The 18781-nt window shown below is 39.4% G+C and overlaps 1 protein-coding gene across 1 annotated transcript in view; it reads right to left on the reverse strand.

The window, feature by feature from the left end:
* The window catches only part of LOC101859462 (disintegrin and metalloproteinase domain-containing protein 10), a gene marked incomplete in the record, with an annotated part of 102667 nt that overhangs the window by 30986 nt on the left and 52900 nt on the right, over window positions 1–18781 (reverse strand). The window contains 10 exon segments of the mRNA XM_005091970.3: window positions 638–722; window positions 3452–3553; window positions 7537–7690; window positions 10455–10647; window positions 12796–12971; window positions 13416–13596; window positions 13795–13956; window positions 15438–15617; window positions 16192–16291; window positions 16883–17054. Coding sequence (XP_005092027.2) covers window positions 638–722; window positions 3452–3553; window positions 7537–7690; window positions 10455–10647; window positions 12796–12971; window positions 13416–13596; window positions 13795–13956; window positions 15438–15617; window positions 16192–16291; window positions 16883–17054 — 1505 coding nt within the window.

Genomic DNA, 18781 nt, shown 5'->3' on the forward strand with positions numbered 1-18781 from the left:
ATCTCTACTGACACAATTTTAATTGCTTTACTCACACAAGTCATAAGTCTTTTCCTTCCTTCGTTGTAACAAGTTTAATCTGAAATATGTGTCATGATGCGGTGGAATCAGGTGCTCGTCGATTTTAGCGTATACAGCGTTATTGGTATCATCTTAAAGCCTGTTCATTTGCCTTGCTTTTGTTGAAAAAAAATCCCCATCTGTCTTGAATAGAATTCGAGATATATGCAACTGAAGGAGTTGGGGGTCACTTGGTGTCAGAGGTAAAATTAGAGAGAAAATGGCCACCAAAGTTTTATGACTTCCATAGCTTGGGTGTCCTTGAAAACTGAAAATGTACATTTTTCAGTAAAATCCTCACAAAAATATCTTTTGAAAAGGACATAAAAGGTGTTAAACCAAGAAAAAGAAAATTCAGAAAAAAAAGCTAAGTGGTCAGAAAAATGCCAAGTTCTTTGATTTCATTATTTTGAGGAGAGCATGATTGCACCACTAGGCCTCACATTCGTAGAGTAATAATAATTTGAAATATCAAACTCTGTCTGACTTTGCTTTACAGGGTGAGGTAAAAAAAAATCAACATAAGAATTACTATATTTTCTCATGACAGCAATGTTAAAATGTGCAATATACTTACCCCACTATCACAAACTTTGCTGTAGTCTTGACAAAAAGTTGTGAAGTTTTGCTTGTCATCAGCAGGAGGGCATATGGGATTTGTAGTGCACAGAAATTAAGGGCAAAAACTGGTTAATGCACATAACTACAACACTCCTTTCAACAATGAAAATGACTTATGAGGCAGATTATTCAAACTTAACATTGGATTCAATACCCATTTCTCATTTCATGGTTATTTAAGAGGCAGTACCTCCAACTTCAACATCCATTTCAAACAGGACCACACCAATAAGGTAGAGAACTTTAAACATTCCCTAAACGACCCATGGTCAAGAATGCCCCATTGAGGATTCAAACCAGGATCATCGGCTACATAGCCAAGCATGAAATCAAAAGAGCTTTTGGTGTGCTCGGGTAAACAAAGGCATACTGTTTGGCTTTAATGTCTCTCGTTGTACAATTATATTTAGGGGAGAAGGTGAATCCTATTTTTGTACTTGATTTGGTCAGAGTTTTATGGCATTCGCAACTGCATACGGTCATATGAACGCGCTATTTATCTTTGATGGACTGTAAATGTTTTACATTTTCATGAGTGGTCAAGTGGTTAAGCTGTTGAGCTGATAACTAAAAAGGTTCCAACCCTATCAGGGGCCTGACATAGAGTCTTTGCGAAAGGTATTTACACAAATTTTCCTCACTTTACTGAGGTGGGAATAGATACACGGCTATAGACAGCGAATTATCTTGTCAGTTTGTTGGTGTCTATTACCCTCATTCTAGAGAGTCCTCACTATCATGTGAAAATCTACTGCCACTCAATTCTTCAAGCTGAATTTCTTCTAGCAACTGCGATGCCTCATCTAGAGTCAGTTTACATCTACCAGCCATAATGGCCAATGCCCACTTTCTCAAAACAATGAAACACTTGTAAACAAAGAGGGGGAAAAAACTTAGCTCTAAAAACACAATCTGACCTTGAAACATCGCTTAGTCGTAATTAAAGAACTTGGGTTCAAAGAATAAAGTCTTGCACTACGGTATCGTACATGAAATAAAACAGTAGACACTCCCAGCATCTGATGGGGAACAAGGGGTTATTACCGCCAGACACTAACACCATCCAGTGGGGTTTACAGAGTTAAGCAATGAAAATTGTTACCCAAAACTCCTGGAAATTGGAAATTGTAATTCAACACTCTTCTAAATTGGAAACGTTTCACACCCCATTGACAGACACACTTTATATCTTTTAAGACCATGTCAGGGCCAACCCAAAATCAGTGGGATACAGCATCCCAGCAGATAGGTGGAGATACCTAATCAAAAACTACCCCATCTGGGAATCGAATACACATCTTGTCACACCACAGATTATGTTAAATCCACCCTCCGCCCCTTTTAGAGATGGACATGGGTGGTTAGCAGGTGCTCTGGTGTGGTATGCTCCTTCTTTTCAGTCAAACATCTATCATCTTTATCTGTCCTTCTTTCTTGTGTTCGTTACTCTCCGGTAATATTTCTAATCTTCGGTACTTATTAGACCTTATTCCGTTGCAAATGCCGTTAAACACTTACTAAAACAAGAGGTGGACAGCAGAGGGAGCAAAATCTATATGTGAAGCGTGCTGACAAAAAGAGTTACTTCTCGGATTCAGGCCTTAAGAAAATAGATACATCACACTTATAGGTGAAGTTTTTACAATTTATAGGTATGAAATATAAGGAGTGTTATGCTTAAAGAATATGGCATCTATAGAAAATGTACAAATTTGACCCTATAGTGTCAATTTTTGGTCAATATCTCCATTTGTTGACTGCGAGAAGTAACTCATTTTGTCAGCACGCCTCACATATTATAAATACATTCTGGGGAAGCCATCCTTGTTGAATAAAGGTATCACTGGAAAAGCAGAGCAAGCATCAGAAAAAATACTACAGCACTGATGAGTGGGGTTTTTTTTCCTAGTTAGGGTTTTACGGCACTTGCAGCACAATTATTAGGTCGTAAATGTGCCAAAGCACTTAGAGGTGTTACATGAGAATAACAACAGGGATGGAAACTGATCAATCCAAAATTTACAGTACTTTTCGCGGGCTATACAGTTTTTGGAAAAATACACTTATTCAATTGTACATTAGTACACATCACAGTAGAATGACTCACCATTGAAAGTAGGTAAGTAAATGACGGAACAAATCAAAATTACGGATATCAGTAAATTTACCAAAAATTTCCATCCCTGTAACAAATACAAAACATAAGGAGGAGAGTCAAGGACGATAGACGTTTGATGGGGAAAGAAGGAGCAAACCAAACCAGAGCACCAACCAACCACCCATGTGATGAATGGAATAGGCCAGATGAACATGAGGTTTTTGATGTGCTGACCTTTTCCCAAGATGCAGCGTCCAAAAGAGTTCTACACTGTCAAGCTAACGGAGCACATTATTTTTCCTGCATAACTTAGAACTGCTACGTGTTTCTAGAACACTCAACTACACATCAGAATTATTGATTTTAATCCTACACAAAGAGTCTAAGCATCCCTCAAAAAGGAAGCATGCACAGAGAGCTTGGAAAAATAGATGCTTGCTGAGGAAGAGGGAGGAGGAGGAGGAGGAGAAGGAGGAGTAGGAGGAGGAGGAGGAGGAGGAGGAGGTGAAAAAAAGAAAAACAACAGCAGCAGCAACAACCACAACAAGAGAAGAAGGCCAAGAAAACCAAAACAACGGGAAAAAAACCCCAAAAAGTATAACCACCAAGGAAGAGAGCCCTATGCAAAGAGACTTCTGTACAATAAAAAAAAACTGACTAAACAAAGGATATCCATCACATCTAGATGATTCTTGGCACTCCGAGTCTGTTTGGCAAACTTCTGTATTGTTAAGAATCCTGCAGTCGTTGCTACAACAGCGACCCTTGGAAGGACTGTGGACAAATAGAAAGCAACCGTTAATGTAGGGGAATTCTTTTCATTGTAGATAGACAATAAGTACTCCAAGGGGTTTTTTTGGCTTTCTTTTAAAGTTTTAGAAAGAGTTTTACTGCACTTGAAACACAATAAGGTCATATAAGTGCCAAAGATTAAAAGTGTTACAATAGAGTAACAAACAAACAAAAAAGTAGGAGAGATAAGAATGATGGATGTTAGATGAGAAAGAAGGAGCACCAGAGCACCCACCACACAGAAATCCTTTGACACGGGAGCGCCCAGGTCCTGACAGACCCATTTGGAGAGTAGCAGTAACAGTGGGCAGTGGGTCATATGAGGCTTCATGAACAAAAAATGCTAAAACCAAGAGAGGAACCTGCAAGCTGCACACATCAACAAGTGAAAGTGGAGCTTTGAATACTCAAAATGTGGTAAACTTTCTCTGCCAGGCTTGGTCTCATCGGCTGTAGAAGAAGCCACAACACATCTTAACCTTTACATCTTCTCATTCTATTTTGTATTAGAAATATTCTCCTCTGCTGATGCATTGGTCATCATCAGATATTGACGGACGAAGAATTATTATCAGATAATACAATAGTCTCTGTCTAAAAGCGAGATCTTAGGGGAACAGGATCTTAGCCGACACACCAAAGGAAGAATCTAAAGTGACCCATGTTTAGGTCCACCACCGGTAAATGGTCTCTCTTTACTCTAAAATGAACTGACATGACCCCTGGGTGGGTGTATGACTTATGGCAAGCAAAGAGTGGTCAGCCGTGAAGACCAATCACAGTGGCATAAGACATGCCATTTTCACTTATTATTCTATCGCAAGTCTCAAGATCTACATTAATCCATTTGCTCCTCCCATTTAGTTGTCCAGAACTTATAGCTTTCCATCACTGACCGAGTTCCCTTGCCTCTGTTTTAGAGTGCCATTGTGCTGTGACCAAACCAATAAAAATTCTGGAGTTGGCCCCACCAACCCAGCATGTGATGTAAATTTAGGTGGAGAGCTCAGATGCGAGTGCTATGGTAGGGGGAAAACAAACGCATCGGTAAGTCCACACCTCAGTGTGATCCCGCCAGGAGCAAACATTATACCGTTTCATCGAGATTTACAACAGAAGCAATCACATTCACAACAGTAGCTGATCTGTGATGTGACAAGCAGTACAATGATTGAAAATTTTCACTCTTGGTTGATCTTTTGTGCCTCGGTTTTTGTTCCGTAAACCACGATCTGAAATGCAGGATCTTAGCCAATGTAGACCCTCACAGCTGGATCTTAGGGGTGACTTTTGTGTAGTAAAAATTCTGTTTTTTTAAGACAGCGGGATCTTAAGCGAACCAAAACCGTAAGCGGTGGGATCTTAGGCAGGGACTGCTGTACTACAGTACCCTCAAGCAGGCGTGAGGAACAACTGGCCTGAGCATGTGTATTCAGCGGAGTGCCCAGAAATTATAAAGAAGAGGAGAAAAGAACATTTAATAGAAATTTCGGATTGACTGATTAATAAAGCTTAAATGGTAGTAAGTCCAGTAGAGCACTGCATTTGACACTACACTCCCACCCTGCTCTCCCTCAATCCACCAACATTCTATAGAAAAAATATTCACAACCATTCCATCCAACCCCCCCCCCCCCTCCCCGCCATTCATCCATCCCAAAAAGAAATAATCGTAACCTCCACCATGCCCTCCTTCCCTCCACCCATCCTCAACAAAAAAAGATAATTACCTAAATCCTGCCCTCCCTCTCCCCAAAGCAAATAATCATAACTTCAGTTCAGCATGGATATCTCGAACGCATCAGGGATTGACAAATTTGTTTTTCACATTCACGATTCAAGTTAACAGATAACAAAACATTACAGAGATACCAGTCAGAGAATGGCAAATTGTATACGCTATCCATAATTTTTTAATGGTCTATCTTCATGTCATCTGTGCCTGACTGTACAAGTCTTTAACCCAGAATCATAATTTACTGCCTTGGCATCGGTAGGTTAGTGGTTAGGCTACCAGACTCGTAATCATCATGTTGCTGGTTCAGGGGTTCGAGCCTCAGGCCCGACATTGTGTCCTTGGGAAAGGCACTTTACATGAATTTTCCTCACTTCACTCAGGTGTGAATGGGTCGGCCATAGACAGCAAAAGATCTTTTCAGTATGTTAGTGTTTTAGCGCCTTTAAAATGACAGCTTGCACAATGAGCTTCCCAGGAAGTTGAGATTGTTTCAGAAAGCTATCAGGTTTGCTGGAGTAATAATATCGAATGTAAAAACATAGAGCTTGCTGTCCAGCGGGAATTTCAACTATACAAATGCTATCAATAATAATAATAATAATTATTATTATTATTTATTATTATTACTTATTATTATTATTATTATTATTATTATTTTTATGTGGCGACAAACCTTAAGACCAATTTGTTGAGGTGTGTTGTTGTTATGTGTAGTACGTCGCACTCGAGTTCATGAGTGACAGTTCAGTGAAAGTGTCCAAGCTGTTCGGGTGGAATGTATGAAAGTTAAGTCTCGTCCTGCAATGACTTACATGTGTGAGTGTCTCTTCATGCTACATTGGTGACCCCGACGTGATTTAAGGTAACCTTTTCTAGAGATCTAGATTAAATTTAGCATAACCTAGAACATACAGCAGCAAGATCCCTATCCATAATTTCCTCACCTCCTTCAAGTCAAAAGTATGACACACTCAAGCATTTCCTTAAAGAGGCCTAGAGTTTATCAGAGGAAGAAAAAGCAGTAGCCTTATTGAGCATATAAGAACTGGGCGATAACAGGCTCTCTGAGATGATGGAAAAAATGCTAGCTTTGTTGGGAGGACACAAACCGTGTTTTCTTTTTCGCCATATTTTTTACTGCTGCTGCCAGAACCTATTAGAGCTCTTCTGGCGAACTCCCACCACAGAACAAATTACCGCGCATTGGCGAAAGAAACGGATAACCTGAACAACTCCCTTTCGCCAAATTTGAAAGTCTATACAGCGGTGAGACCTAGATCTCTGCATTTTTACGGAAAGCCCTATTACTAGATCTATTAGTGTTGTTAAAACTTCAACCTATACAGCTCAGGCGTCAAAAGATGTTGGAAAATAATAATACGTCCTTAAGTTTCATAATTTATATACAGAATAACACAGCCAGTAGTTTTTATTTCATCGCGTTGTAAAAATTGCCTTGTTTTCAGAAAAATTTTTAATATTTCCAGTTCTACTGAATCGATTTTCACACGAATACAACCATTTTGAGGATCTTTCTTTTCCTTAAAAAAAAATGTAGGCCTGTCGGATGTGGCAGTGTGATTAACACTGAGTTGTTTAGACCCATCAAAACATGAGGCTTCATGGCCGATCAAAAAAGTCTACGGGGCGTATCGAGGCCGATTCGCCCTGCCAAGTGCACGTTCACTAAACTGCCTACAAGATGTACTACTAAAGATTCTCTACATGATCTTTGCTACTACTACTATTACATGTACTACTACGAGACAGTAGAAGAGAGTGCCACTAAGGCAAAGATAGTGCAACTTTGACTCAGCCACGTTGAGTACACATTTTTTATACACCTAATTTGACCCGGAAGTCCATTCGGAGGATTTGACCTTTTCACTTGACCAAAGTGTGCCAAAATGATAGCCTAGCTTTTTGCCCCTCCATTAAGGAAAAATCTGGCCCTCATTCAAACCATTGGGATTTCGTGTATTGTGCTTTGTTCTTACAATTTTCATTATGATTATGATTTATAAGTTGTATACTGAGACAAAACTGTACTAAATGAGAAAGGTGCATAATTATGAAAGTGAAACGAACTCAGTTAAGTGAAAAGGGTAGTTTGAGCATATATGTGGCCTAAATACTGTTCCAGGGAGGGGGAAACCTTATTTAGGCCACAGGTGGCCTAAATAATGTCAGGTCTAAATAAGCACTCCCTTATTATTATCATTATTACCTGCAAGCCACATTAGGCTTGAGCTTGCAGCTGTTCTGCACGTCCCCGCTCCGTCGTGGCTCACAACAGATATCTGTGCACTCGTCCTCGTAGCCGCAGTCACAGTCCTCACCCTGCTCCACCACTTTGTTGCCACAGAAGGCTTGGTTGGAAGCTGACAAAGCACAAGACAAAGCGTGTTGTCAAAGTGTTAGTACAGAGAAGTACATCTAAACAGTGATGGTTATTTCTGTAGCAACATGACAAAATGAGTCACATGACCTATTTTGGCAACACAGTCAAAACTATCTAAGACTGCCACCTGTTGTCGAGGAGAGAAGTAGCCGACCGTCTCACGACCGTCTTAGACAGGTGACCGTCTTACACAGTGTCATTATAATATTTAAAAATAAGCAAGGAGGAAAAGGAAAATGGCCGTTTGTACAGGTGGTTGTCTTATACAGGTGGCCGTTAGAGCAGGTTTCCCTGTATATTGATAAGGATATCAAAATTAGAGACCAGTTCAAGCCCAACTTGTACTTGTTGGAGTGAAAATCTTAAGTCTTGCTGCTTACGTTAAAAAGTTATACTCATTTTACGCTGTGGAGTCAGAAACAAACAGCTTTAAGAAAATTGAAGTTCTCATCGATATCTCTGAACAGCTGTGTGTAACAAGTGACTCTTCTTGACGTGTTGCTTCACATTTAAGATAACATAAGACAGAAGAGACCTGTACTTTATTGTCCCTGAGGGAAATTTTTCTTGACTGTACAATAGCTGTACACAACAGCTTACACTAAAAAAATTATTTCCATCTTTTTAGACAACAAGCATCCCTTGTTCCCTTAAATAAAAACATCAGTCAGAAGTAAAAGACCTAGGCTTCTGATCTGTTACAAAGAAAGATACAGAAGGTCATTTTTACCATCATCCATCAAAATTCTTCCATCTTAATCATCTTGTATAAGCATTCATACAACCTTAGAGCATGCATCAGAATAATATTGAGTAGCCTATGTATCTAGCTTAAGATTGTTATTGTTAATATTGCTGCTCATATATATTATGCATGTGATAGTAAGCCTGCGTGTGCGTGCGGTGTGTGTGTGTGTGTGTGTGTGTGTGTGTGTGTGTGTGCATGTATGCGCGTGTGTGCACTTGGTGAAACACCAAACCAATGTGTCAGGATCTGGACAGTAAAGATGTATCTTATTATCTTATCTTATCTTATCTTAAAAACACATGTGGGTTTACATAGAAATAAAATTATATATTACTCTCATTAAAATTCAATCTGAGGAGAAAAGTAAAGCTAACAATAATGCACATATCACATCAGATGCATCTTTCAACCACATTTAGTGCAGGGGAACAGGGAAAAAAGAATTCAATTTCTGGGATTTGGTAGTTTCCCCTTTTTTCATTCATCCAAGAAGAATGTCGTTAAATGACCCATCCCGTATTATTCACCCTACAAATAACTGTGGTGTTGGTATTGTTGTCGGTGTTTATACTAAATTCGCCTCCATTCCCATGACAACGTAATGCCCTAAATGTACCTGTGTGTGTCAACCCTGGCTCATAGAGATTCATTACCCCTGTAGAAAGATGGAAACACTCTATAAAAAACACTTCCCCACATGCATATTGAACCCAACGTTTTCTGTGTGCAACAGCAAAGAGTTTAACTATAACAAGTGGTGCCCATTGACAGCATCAGCTCAGGTCGGTTCCGTTGTTGGGGCTAGCAAAATTTTGTTCCATGGAGGGGTAAAAGCTACCATCGTGCACAAACTGAACAAAACTGATGATGACCTTCAAATTTCAAGGGTCATGAGTTGGGTGATCGGCAAGGACCTTATAACAATACACCTCCTTGGTGATCGGTTTAAAGGCAGAGGTCTATTTGCGGGGTGCACTGAAGCCGCCAGAAACTTAACTGAACCGAAAGGAATCCACCCTCTAATGGACACCCCCTTTTACTAAAATTTTACCCCTTAACCTGCAATGACAGTGCTGTTACAATGGTCTGTCAGGAGACTTATTGGCTGACTGGTAGCACTTTCTGTATGTTATTGTCAGTCGTAGAGAGGAAGTGGAAGAAAAAGGATATGAAAAATCATTGTGGGGGTTTATGTATCAAACAGAGGTGTAAACTATAGGTCAGGAGAAACTGAATCATTTTATCAACTCTACAGACCCATATAAAGACACTGCAAAAACTCTCTTCATCCTTGGTCTGTCCAGTAAAGAAGCTTTACTCCGGGGAATGTCGGTCGATTGTAAATGTTCCAAGGATGTTTGAGGCCCTTATCTATACAATCTTGATTATTTAAATGGCGGGCTTCTTTGACTATGGCTTTCAGAACCAACCACAGCTGAACGGGATACAGCATCCCAGCGGTGGTGTCAGTAGTGTGGTGGTTAGGCAATCAGACTCACAATACTGGGATTGCAGGTTCGGTGGTTCAACGTTTCAACTTCGTCCGACATTATGTCCTTGGGAAAGGCATTTTACACGAATTTTCTCCTTCGGCTTAGTCCTATCAGAGATGGGCGTTAAATTTAGAGGTCCCGCCTCTTAAACAACCTAACAGTGTTGCTTGTGGTGTTAAACTTTTGTAATTTTGCATATTTTTAGCCTCCTAATGGATAGATGGAAACCAGTGTGTCAGGGTGTATGCAAGTTGAAAGATTTACAAGAAACCAGTAACATATTTAGAGAAAACAATACCATCAATACATCTCTAGGGGGTGGTTGGCAGGCGCTTAGTGTGTTTGCTCCTTTTTTCCTATCAAATATCTACCATCCTTGTATGTTACTCTCTCGTAACAGCTTTAAATTTTGGCACTTATAGGATATATTTGTATTGGAAACATCATAAATCCGTCTCTTACTAAAAACGAAAAACAATATTTCTACAAAGTGCTTGACCTACCCTTGAAGCAGTCAGTTCTCTCTGTACCCAGAGTCTCCAGCACTTTGGAGATGTAGTCGCGGCTGCAAGTGCTGAAGAGATCGTTGTTAGGCAGATTTCCCTGGGCGGCACTGGCAAACATGATGTAGTTGCCCTTTGAAGCATCTGGGAAGTTTGTGCCGTACGGGGCGCATTCTGTCGAAGTGGGGTCATGCTGTGAGGATGGTCGGAAAGAAATAATAACAAGTCAGCATCATTCCATAAGTCCCTAAACCATTTTTGGGAAGTTTTGAGAAAATTAGAGAAAGAGAAAGCACTCAAATCAGATAATAATAATAATAATAATAATAATAATAATAATAATAATAATAATAATAATAACAGATTGCATTTATATACCACTCTATTCTATACAAGTATAAGCTTTGAGCACTTTACATCGCTGGCACGATTACGGAGAGTTGTTGTTTTCTTCAAATCCCTTTAGCTGCGAGCATTTCGCTCTTGGCAGCGCAATGCCTCCCTCAAGTAACCACATGTCCTTGTCATCTGGTCAACGACAGAGTATTATGGAGAGTAAAATCTTATACATACACACACAAAAATTTCATATGAACAAGAAAACCAGTTCAACCACAGGGAGCATATTATGTGAGCTCAACAAGTTACCAATGAGGCCTTACAGACATCGCTACACAGCAAAGTCTTGCTCAGACTCAGTAAAGAAAAGCACTTTAACATGATAACAGTCTTTTTAAAGCACAGGAAAAAAGATAGACAGAGAGAGACAAAAGAGGGGTGAAAAGGAGGTCCTACCTCTGGCACACCCGCAAAGCCTTATTGAGTAGGGGACATTCATTTTAAAAAGCCAAACCAAAGCACTAGAAATGAAAAAAAGAAAAATACCATCTAGGGGGCCACCAGATATGTATTATAAAGAAAATTACCCTGGCAAGGAAAAAACAAGGACAATTCTATGTCCTGCAACCAAATTTCACAATAGAGGTACTCATGTAACAATATTTGCATAAATACATAAATAGTATATGTTACAACACGAAGGAATCAGGCACTCGTCAATTTTCGGGCATGTAGAGTTATTGGTATTATTTGAAAGTTTATTCATTTTCTTTGCTTTCAAGGGAAAAAAATACCCTTCTACCATGAATATGAATTGAAGTCAAGATATTTGCGATGGAAAGAGGAAGAGTCACCCGGTTTTAGAGGTAAAAGTAGCGAGAAAATTATGCCACCAAAGTTTGGTAACTTCAATAGCCTGAGAGTCCTTGAAAACTGAAAAAGTTACATATTTTGTCCCTTTAAACATTTTTCAGTAAAAATCATATGGAAATGTGTTTTTATATGGACATAAGTATTCTTTGCCATATCAACAGGCCGAAGGGCTTGAACCCAGATGGCCACTGGATCAAAAAAATAAAGTATATGGACATAAAAGGTGTTGAGCCAAAAAACAAAAATTTGATAAAATTACCGAAGTGGTAGAAAAATGCCTTTTTTTACCATTTCATTATTTCGACGAGTGCCTGATTTCACTATGATGCCTCACATATGCTCTCTGTTATGTGTTTTTTATTAGGAAAGAGAGCACACTAACAGAATAACTGTTATTTTGTAGTAACTGGAAAAAAGAAAGATAGAAGACACAAACATGAGATGGAAACGAAAGAAGATAGAAAGACCTCCAAATTGCACACGACAATCAACTGCATTTGTTACTTGATTTTAAGTGCAACTTTACAAATTAAGAAAAGTACTTCCGATACTCTTAATACTTCCCAGACAAAACATTGAAGAATGGAGCATCAGGCAATTTATGTGAAGAGAACAGTGAAAGAAGAATGGAGTCTCCATAAAATCCCTCCAACTACTTCTCTTTCTCTCCCCTGTCTCTTTTTATCAAATGTGATAATTTGCTTAACAGCAATTGGCTAAGTAAGTAAGTAAGTAAGTTATTTTAAAATATAGAAACTTTAAACATATCACAGTGCAGCTATTTTGATGACACTAGGGTTATATATAGAAACTTACCATTGCACATACTATACCCTCCCTATCGCAAGAAAAATGAGTTACTCTATTTGAACCTTCTTTACAGGGTGAGCAAAACTCATTGGTGTCTATCAAATATGATGCCTGTCATTTGTGTGAATCTGTTTATTTGAAAGTAACAAGGATTTTTGCTTTTACAAGCATTTAGTTCACTTCTCTATTTTTCTTGTGTTCTCAAGCAAGGTATTGCATTTGACAAAGGACAGGGAAGGACAAGAAAAAAAGAAGGACAGCTGAATGATTGATATGAAGACTCCATTCCACTTCTGCTAGAGAAATGCTTGGGCCCTACCTCAGAACCAAAGTTATGGCCAACTTCATGGGCAAATGTAAGCTGGGAGACCCTAGGGGGCACGTCCTGTTTGAAGTTGATAAACGTGACCACACCGGTGTTGAGGCTTTTCATAGATGTCGCTCCAGACCTGTCAGCAATCCGTGTGTACCGCCCACAGATGCCCGATGACCCAGCTGAGATATAGACCAATGAAAAATCTTAAAATAACTTCCTTGATACATGACAGAAGCAGAATCTCTGTAATATGTTGGTTGATTTACTGTTAATATTTTTACGCCCCCATCTAAACAATTGAAATCACATAGAGGTGGGCTCCTTTGTCTTAGCCTGTGAGGGCCAATGCGGGCATACTGGGGGTACAGCATTCCGATAGACAGAGAGAGAGAGTGCATACATAATAACATGAGAATCTATGACTCATGTCCCCTACATGTAACAGAGAAGAATGTAACAGTTACACCACAGACACTGGTTCAGAAGTAAATTATCTGGATTGAGAGGAATCTATTTTATTAAATCTTTTGTTGTCTTTTTTTTTCTGTTATTACTTTTTTCTGTAATCATTTCATTATTCTTTTCAATATTTCCTATAAAACACACACACACGAGGTACTCACACTCTGGCTTAGCTACCCAGGCAAGACCAAGAGTACCCCCGATAAAGTCCCTGTAGGTGAAGGTATGCACCAGACAGTACTCATTGTGATTTTCGCGGGCTGTCAGATCAAGGAAATTGCTCACATCCAGGTTGTTGGTGCAGTAGCCGTCGTTGATGTCACCCTCGCAATTGTCGAAAATCTGGGAAAAAGTACGATGAAATTGGATGAAATGAGACAAGATGAAATGAGTTAAGATGATGGTCTGTCTATTACAGGCTATGAATAACCCATTTAGAGGTCAAATGTTCTATAAAAATTCACATATTTCTATCAAACACTTTAAGCAATAGATGTTTCCTTTCTTCTTTTTACTCCTTTCACATAACTTTTTCCTTACCTTCGTTCTCTGGAGCTGAAACTGAACGCCCGTGAATCTTACTGGTGGGTTATTCACTGACACCTGCCTCTGAAATATCGTGTTTCCGTAGATTCTGTTCAGAGCATTGACGTGGACAGAAAACATGCTAAGAATTTCTTCCTTTGCTTTCTCGGCAGCAGACTGTGAATCAAAATGGGGAAGAAAGAAAGAAATTATCGTACAGGTTAATAGCATCTTTCAACGTTGCAGTGGGGGTTTTTTTATTCATTTTTTTTTTTTTTCTGTAAATTTCTTACAACCCCTTTAATGCTACTTAAGATCACTTAGGAGGCGGGCTGCTGCAACTCTACATATTAGGGCTGTGGTGTAAACGCACCTTAAGAATGGAAGGACATGTAGCGTAAACACACCTTAATAATAATTATTGTGACGTAGGCCTAAGGGACGTATCACGTGACTGTGACTTCGTGCAAGCGGCGGGAAAATCTGAAGGTCACTCTCTCACTGAAGCCGAAGCGAGTAACATCGGCTAACGAAGAACTAGCAGACGATCGGCAGGTGGGGCCCCCACCAACATCAACTATTATCTAGATCTACTACTCCAAGACTCAAGTAAGTTGTAACATAACAAGGGCCAACTGCATCTGCCTGAGAAAGCTATATCATCTCACGAGACAGACGGAATGACTCAACAAAAAAACAACTTCCTACTTGGGAAACAAACTTATGTCTCCTGCATACAACAGTGAAGAGCCAAGCCATTCCTCCACAGGTGTGAGTAGAGATTCAGTGGAAAGACAATGAAAAAGGCAGGCTTATAGGCAGTGTCATTGGAGGATTCACTCGGTTCGGTTCAGTTCAGCTTCTGGCAGCTTTAGTGCACACTATTAATAGACCAGTTGCCCAAACCAATCCCCCGACGTGCAGCCTTAAAAACAAATGCATTTGTTATTAACTCTTTAAACCCTGAGTTTTTTCCACCTTTTCCCACAGTTTTTTCTACAGTCACCTAAACCTGGTGCACGATGTATCATTATAACCCCAAAAGCTTCATTCCAACTTCTAAATAGCGAAATAAAGGCTTTGTCATTACTGAAATAACTTGGATCGCGAATAGTTCCGAAAAACAAGAAGAAACTAGCACTAAATGAAACGCAATAGTTGTCACTAGTATCTGACGAGAACAGGGTAATTCCTGCTGGAGCGTCCGATGGGGTTTAAAGAGTTAAAGGTCATCATCGATTTTGTCCGTATAGTCACTTTTGCCCTCCTGACACTGATGTTTCCCGTCTAAAAGAGTTGAGAAAGATGGTCTTTCTTTTTTCATTGCAATGTTTTCCTCCTCCATTGAAATGATTTAGATCAATTAGGAGGCGGGATCTTTGAGGCGTACAGAGAACATGCTCAGATATCATACTTTGCTTTCCCACAGCAGATGATGAATCACAAAGGATTTAAAACAAGGTAATTGTACAAGTCGAACGCCCCATCTAACACGTAAGACTGTTCAAGATGAGGGCCTCCAAATTTCAAATTTAACTTTTATCTCCCATAGGACTAGATCAGGTAGGCAGAGAGCCCTGAAAACACTTTAAAATAACCCAAGTTCAGAAACAGAACACAGGGGACTCAAGCCAAGAACAACTGCACCACAGACTTACCAAGCCAGACGAGGAATGTCGGCTGAGGATATGATCATACAGAAGCTTGTCAGCTCTCAGAAACATGAAACATGTCTTTCCGGAGGAAAACGGCGCTGCCCTTTTTCTCCTCCTCAGAACACGAGTGTTCACTTCTTCAGAGTACTTGTTAGGAGAATTCCACCAAGCCTCATTGTATGCCTGTCAAAGTAAAGAGGAACATTACCAATGTATGCCTATCAAAACAGACAGACAGATAGACAGACAGACAGACAGACAGACAGACAGACAGACAGACAGACAGACAGCCAGACAGCCAGCCAGCCAGACAGACAGACAGACAGACAGACAGACAGACAGACAGACAGACAGACAGACAGACAGCCAGACAGCCAGACAGCCAGACAGACAGACAGACAGTTTCACTGTGCACCTGTCACGGTATGCAAGTAAATATCATTGTATGCCAGTTAAAACAAGGATACAGTTATTGTATGCCAGTCAAATAGAACATACCAATGTATTAGCTCGTCAAAGTATTTAAATCTATATTATCATTATATGCCTGCCATAGTATATATTTTTTTCTTGAATGCCAGTCCAAGTAAGCACACAATAGTATGCCTTTCAAAGAATGCACATCAACAAATATTGTATGCTGTTGAAGTACACATGTACATTAACTTTCTCATTGTGTGCTTGTTTAAGTATACATAAATATATGCCTCAAATGATGCTTAACATATGTATTATTGTATAGTTGCCTTGCTTTTACCTCTCTCTTCTGTCTGGCCAAGCTTCCAGCCTCAGGCTGTGACATTTCGTTCAATTTCTCATAGTGTTCTTTGATGCCACAAGGGCTTTGTCGTAAATGCCTGCAGAAAAAAGAAATACTCAAAAGGTCAAACAGAGTTGGCATGGAATAAACAGTACTGGAATATATTTACTACATTATGTAGTAGAAGCAAAAATAGATGGTACATGGAAGATTTTACGTCTGACTCTGTATATGTTGCCATTGACAAAAATGTAGAGTTTAATCTCTCCAATAGAAATTCTTTAGGTAATAATCTTAGTTTCTACTCTTGGTAAATAAGAGATATGACTCTCCAAATACAGAAACTTCCAACGGCAATACAGACGTTGCCAACTGCATAACACCAGGAACAGCTTCAAGAACAGTGGAAATTCCTAAGCCAGCAACCTTACACTGATCACGAAGAATCCTGACCCAAACTCCAAGATCCAAGGACATTTTCTAAAAGCAGGCAACTCAGCCATCGGTGAGTCAGTGGGTCAGAGAGTCAATAAGTCATGGAGTCACTGAGTCACTGAGTCAATGAGTCAGTTTGTGAGAGAGTCAGAAAGTCATTGAGTTTAGATATTCAGCTATTGAGGGAGTCAGAGAGTCAGTTAGTTAGAGAGTCAGTGAGTTTGAGAGTCAACGTCTCAGTGATTCTGTTTACTTGTAAGGATCCAGATTCATCTTTTTCTCTGGATAAATGATGGTGTGGGCTGTGCTGTCCTTTAGATGTTTGCTGGCAGGCTCTATATGGTATCTTGTGTCCCCGGGTACCTCAATGTGGCCCATGACACTATCGCTCAAGATGGCCAGATGGGCACTACTGTATGGGACATCTGGGGAGGAGGCAAGAGAGATTGAGTGTTATGTACAGTACTTGTTTCAAGTTTGAAATTTCTCTTTTAAAAATAATTTGGTAAATATTTTACGCCAGACACGTCAGTTTCTCAATAATAAGCATAAACTACTGAAGCTGAAAGAGTCTTGAGAAAATCACAAAAAGGTTGCTTCAACACAAAAAAACATGCTTTAGACATTTTGGGTATCCATGCCTCTTCAGCATACAACACAGGCACACACAAACACACATACACATACATAAACATACGAACTATACACACACACATACACACACACACACACACATAAACAAACATGAACTAAACACACACACACACAAACAAGCACACAGACACACAGACAGACACACACACACACACACACACACACACACACACACACACACACACACACAACCACACACAATAGCCCAAACACACATGTACACATAATCTGAATGACTGTCAGGACAAAAGTGACAATAATCCAAGCTGTGTGTGTGATTGGCGGCTGCTGCAGTATTGTTTGCTTCTTCTTTCCTATCTAACATCCATCAGCATTTAATCTCTCCTCTGTCTTTTTTTTTGTGTTTGTTACTCTCTTGTAACACTTCAAATCTTCTGCACTTATATTATGCAGTCACCATAGTTTTTCGCGGGCACTGCAACCGCGGTGTGATTGTGGGAAAAATGGATCAATTGCGTCGCGGAACTTCACCCACGATGCGGCCGTAGAATTTTGATTTTTTTAGCCAAATTTTGCAGCATTATTGAATCTAATTATTATGCTTTCAGACGTAGAAAAGTTTGTTGCACTTTGGGTTATTTTTATTAGTTGGCATATTTGTAGAACAGATCAGCACAATTGATTTCATTTGTTTCAGTGAAAAAAAGTAAACAATACACACTTTTCTGAACCACAAATGTTCTTGATATTAGTTTCAAAATAATGAAATATATCAAAAACAATTGTCATTTTGAAGAGAGCTTTTCCCATCAAATGCATTCTGACAGCTCAGAATTGTGCAGCATAATTGATAGTTCAAAAGAAAAAGTTTGATCATGTAACGCCAATCCTGAAAGGTCTTCCCTGACTGCCGGTTACCAAAAGAATAGAGTACAAAGTTTGTGCAATCTGCTACAAATGTATCAAAGACATAGCTCAAACTGCCAGCTCACCTGATTTTGAAATTATACAAACAATAGTGTCTCATTTCTATGGGTCACACTTTTTGCAAGTATTATATGTTATCAGCTTATTTCTACACAAAAATGCAGATTGTATGCTGCTAATTGTTGAGGTTTTTTATTTACTGTGTCTCTGGTGCTACCTCCCAGCTTATGATTAATTTGTGCTTACATTTTTAAAGCAGTATAGAAAAAGAAGTCTAGATATGGTCACAATCCTTGCAGAATATTTATTTGAAAAATTTTCACAGAATTTTGTCATATTTTGAAATTTTCCATGCAGAATACTACAATGACAGAATTATGACCTAATTGCTTTGCAGGCCCCTTAAAACTCTGACTAAAAAATTTTTTACAGGGATGTAAACTGGTTTTGCAAAATAAGCCGGAAAATATACGGCGCGCGTGCAGGGGCGAAGGCTGACCTGTTTGACAGGGTAATCAAAGTGAAATGGGACCAGATATGGCCTGTAGATATCACACAAAAATCTTACTCGAGGCGGCGACTCTGAGTTGTGAATGAAATCAAATTCGGA

The sequence above is a fragment of the Aplysia californica genome, unplaced genomic scaffold (genome assembly GCF_000002075.1).
Source record: "Aplysia californica isolate F4 #8 unplaced genomic scaffold, AplCal3.0 scaffold00038, whole genome shotgun sequence".
In the NCBI taxonomy this organism is placed as follows: domain Eukaryota; kingdom Metazoa; phylum Mollusca; class Gastropoda; order Aplysiida; family Aplysiidae; genus Aplysia; species Aplysia californica.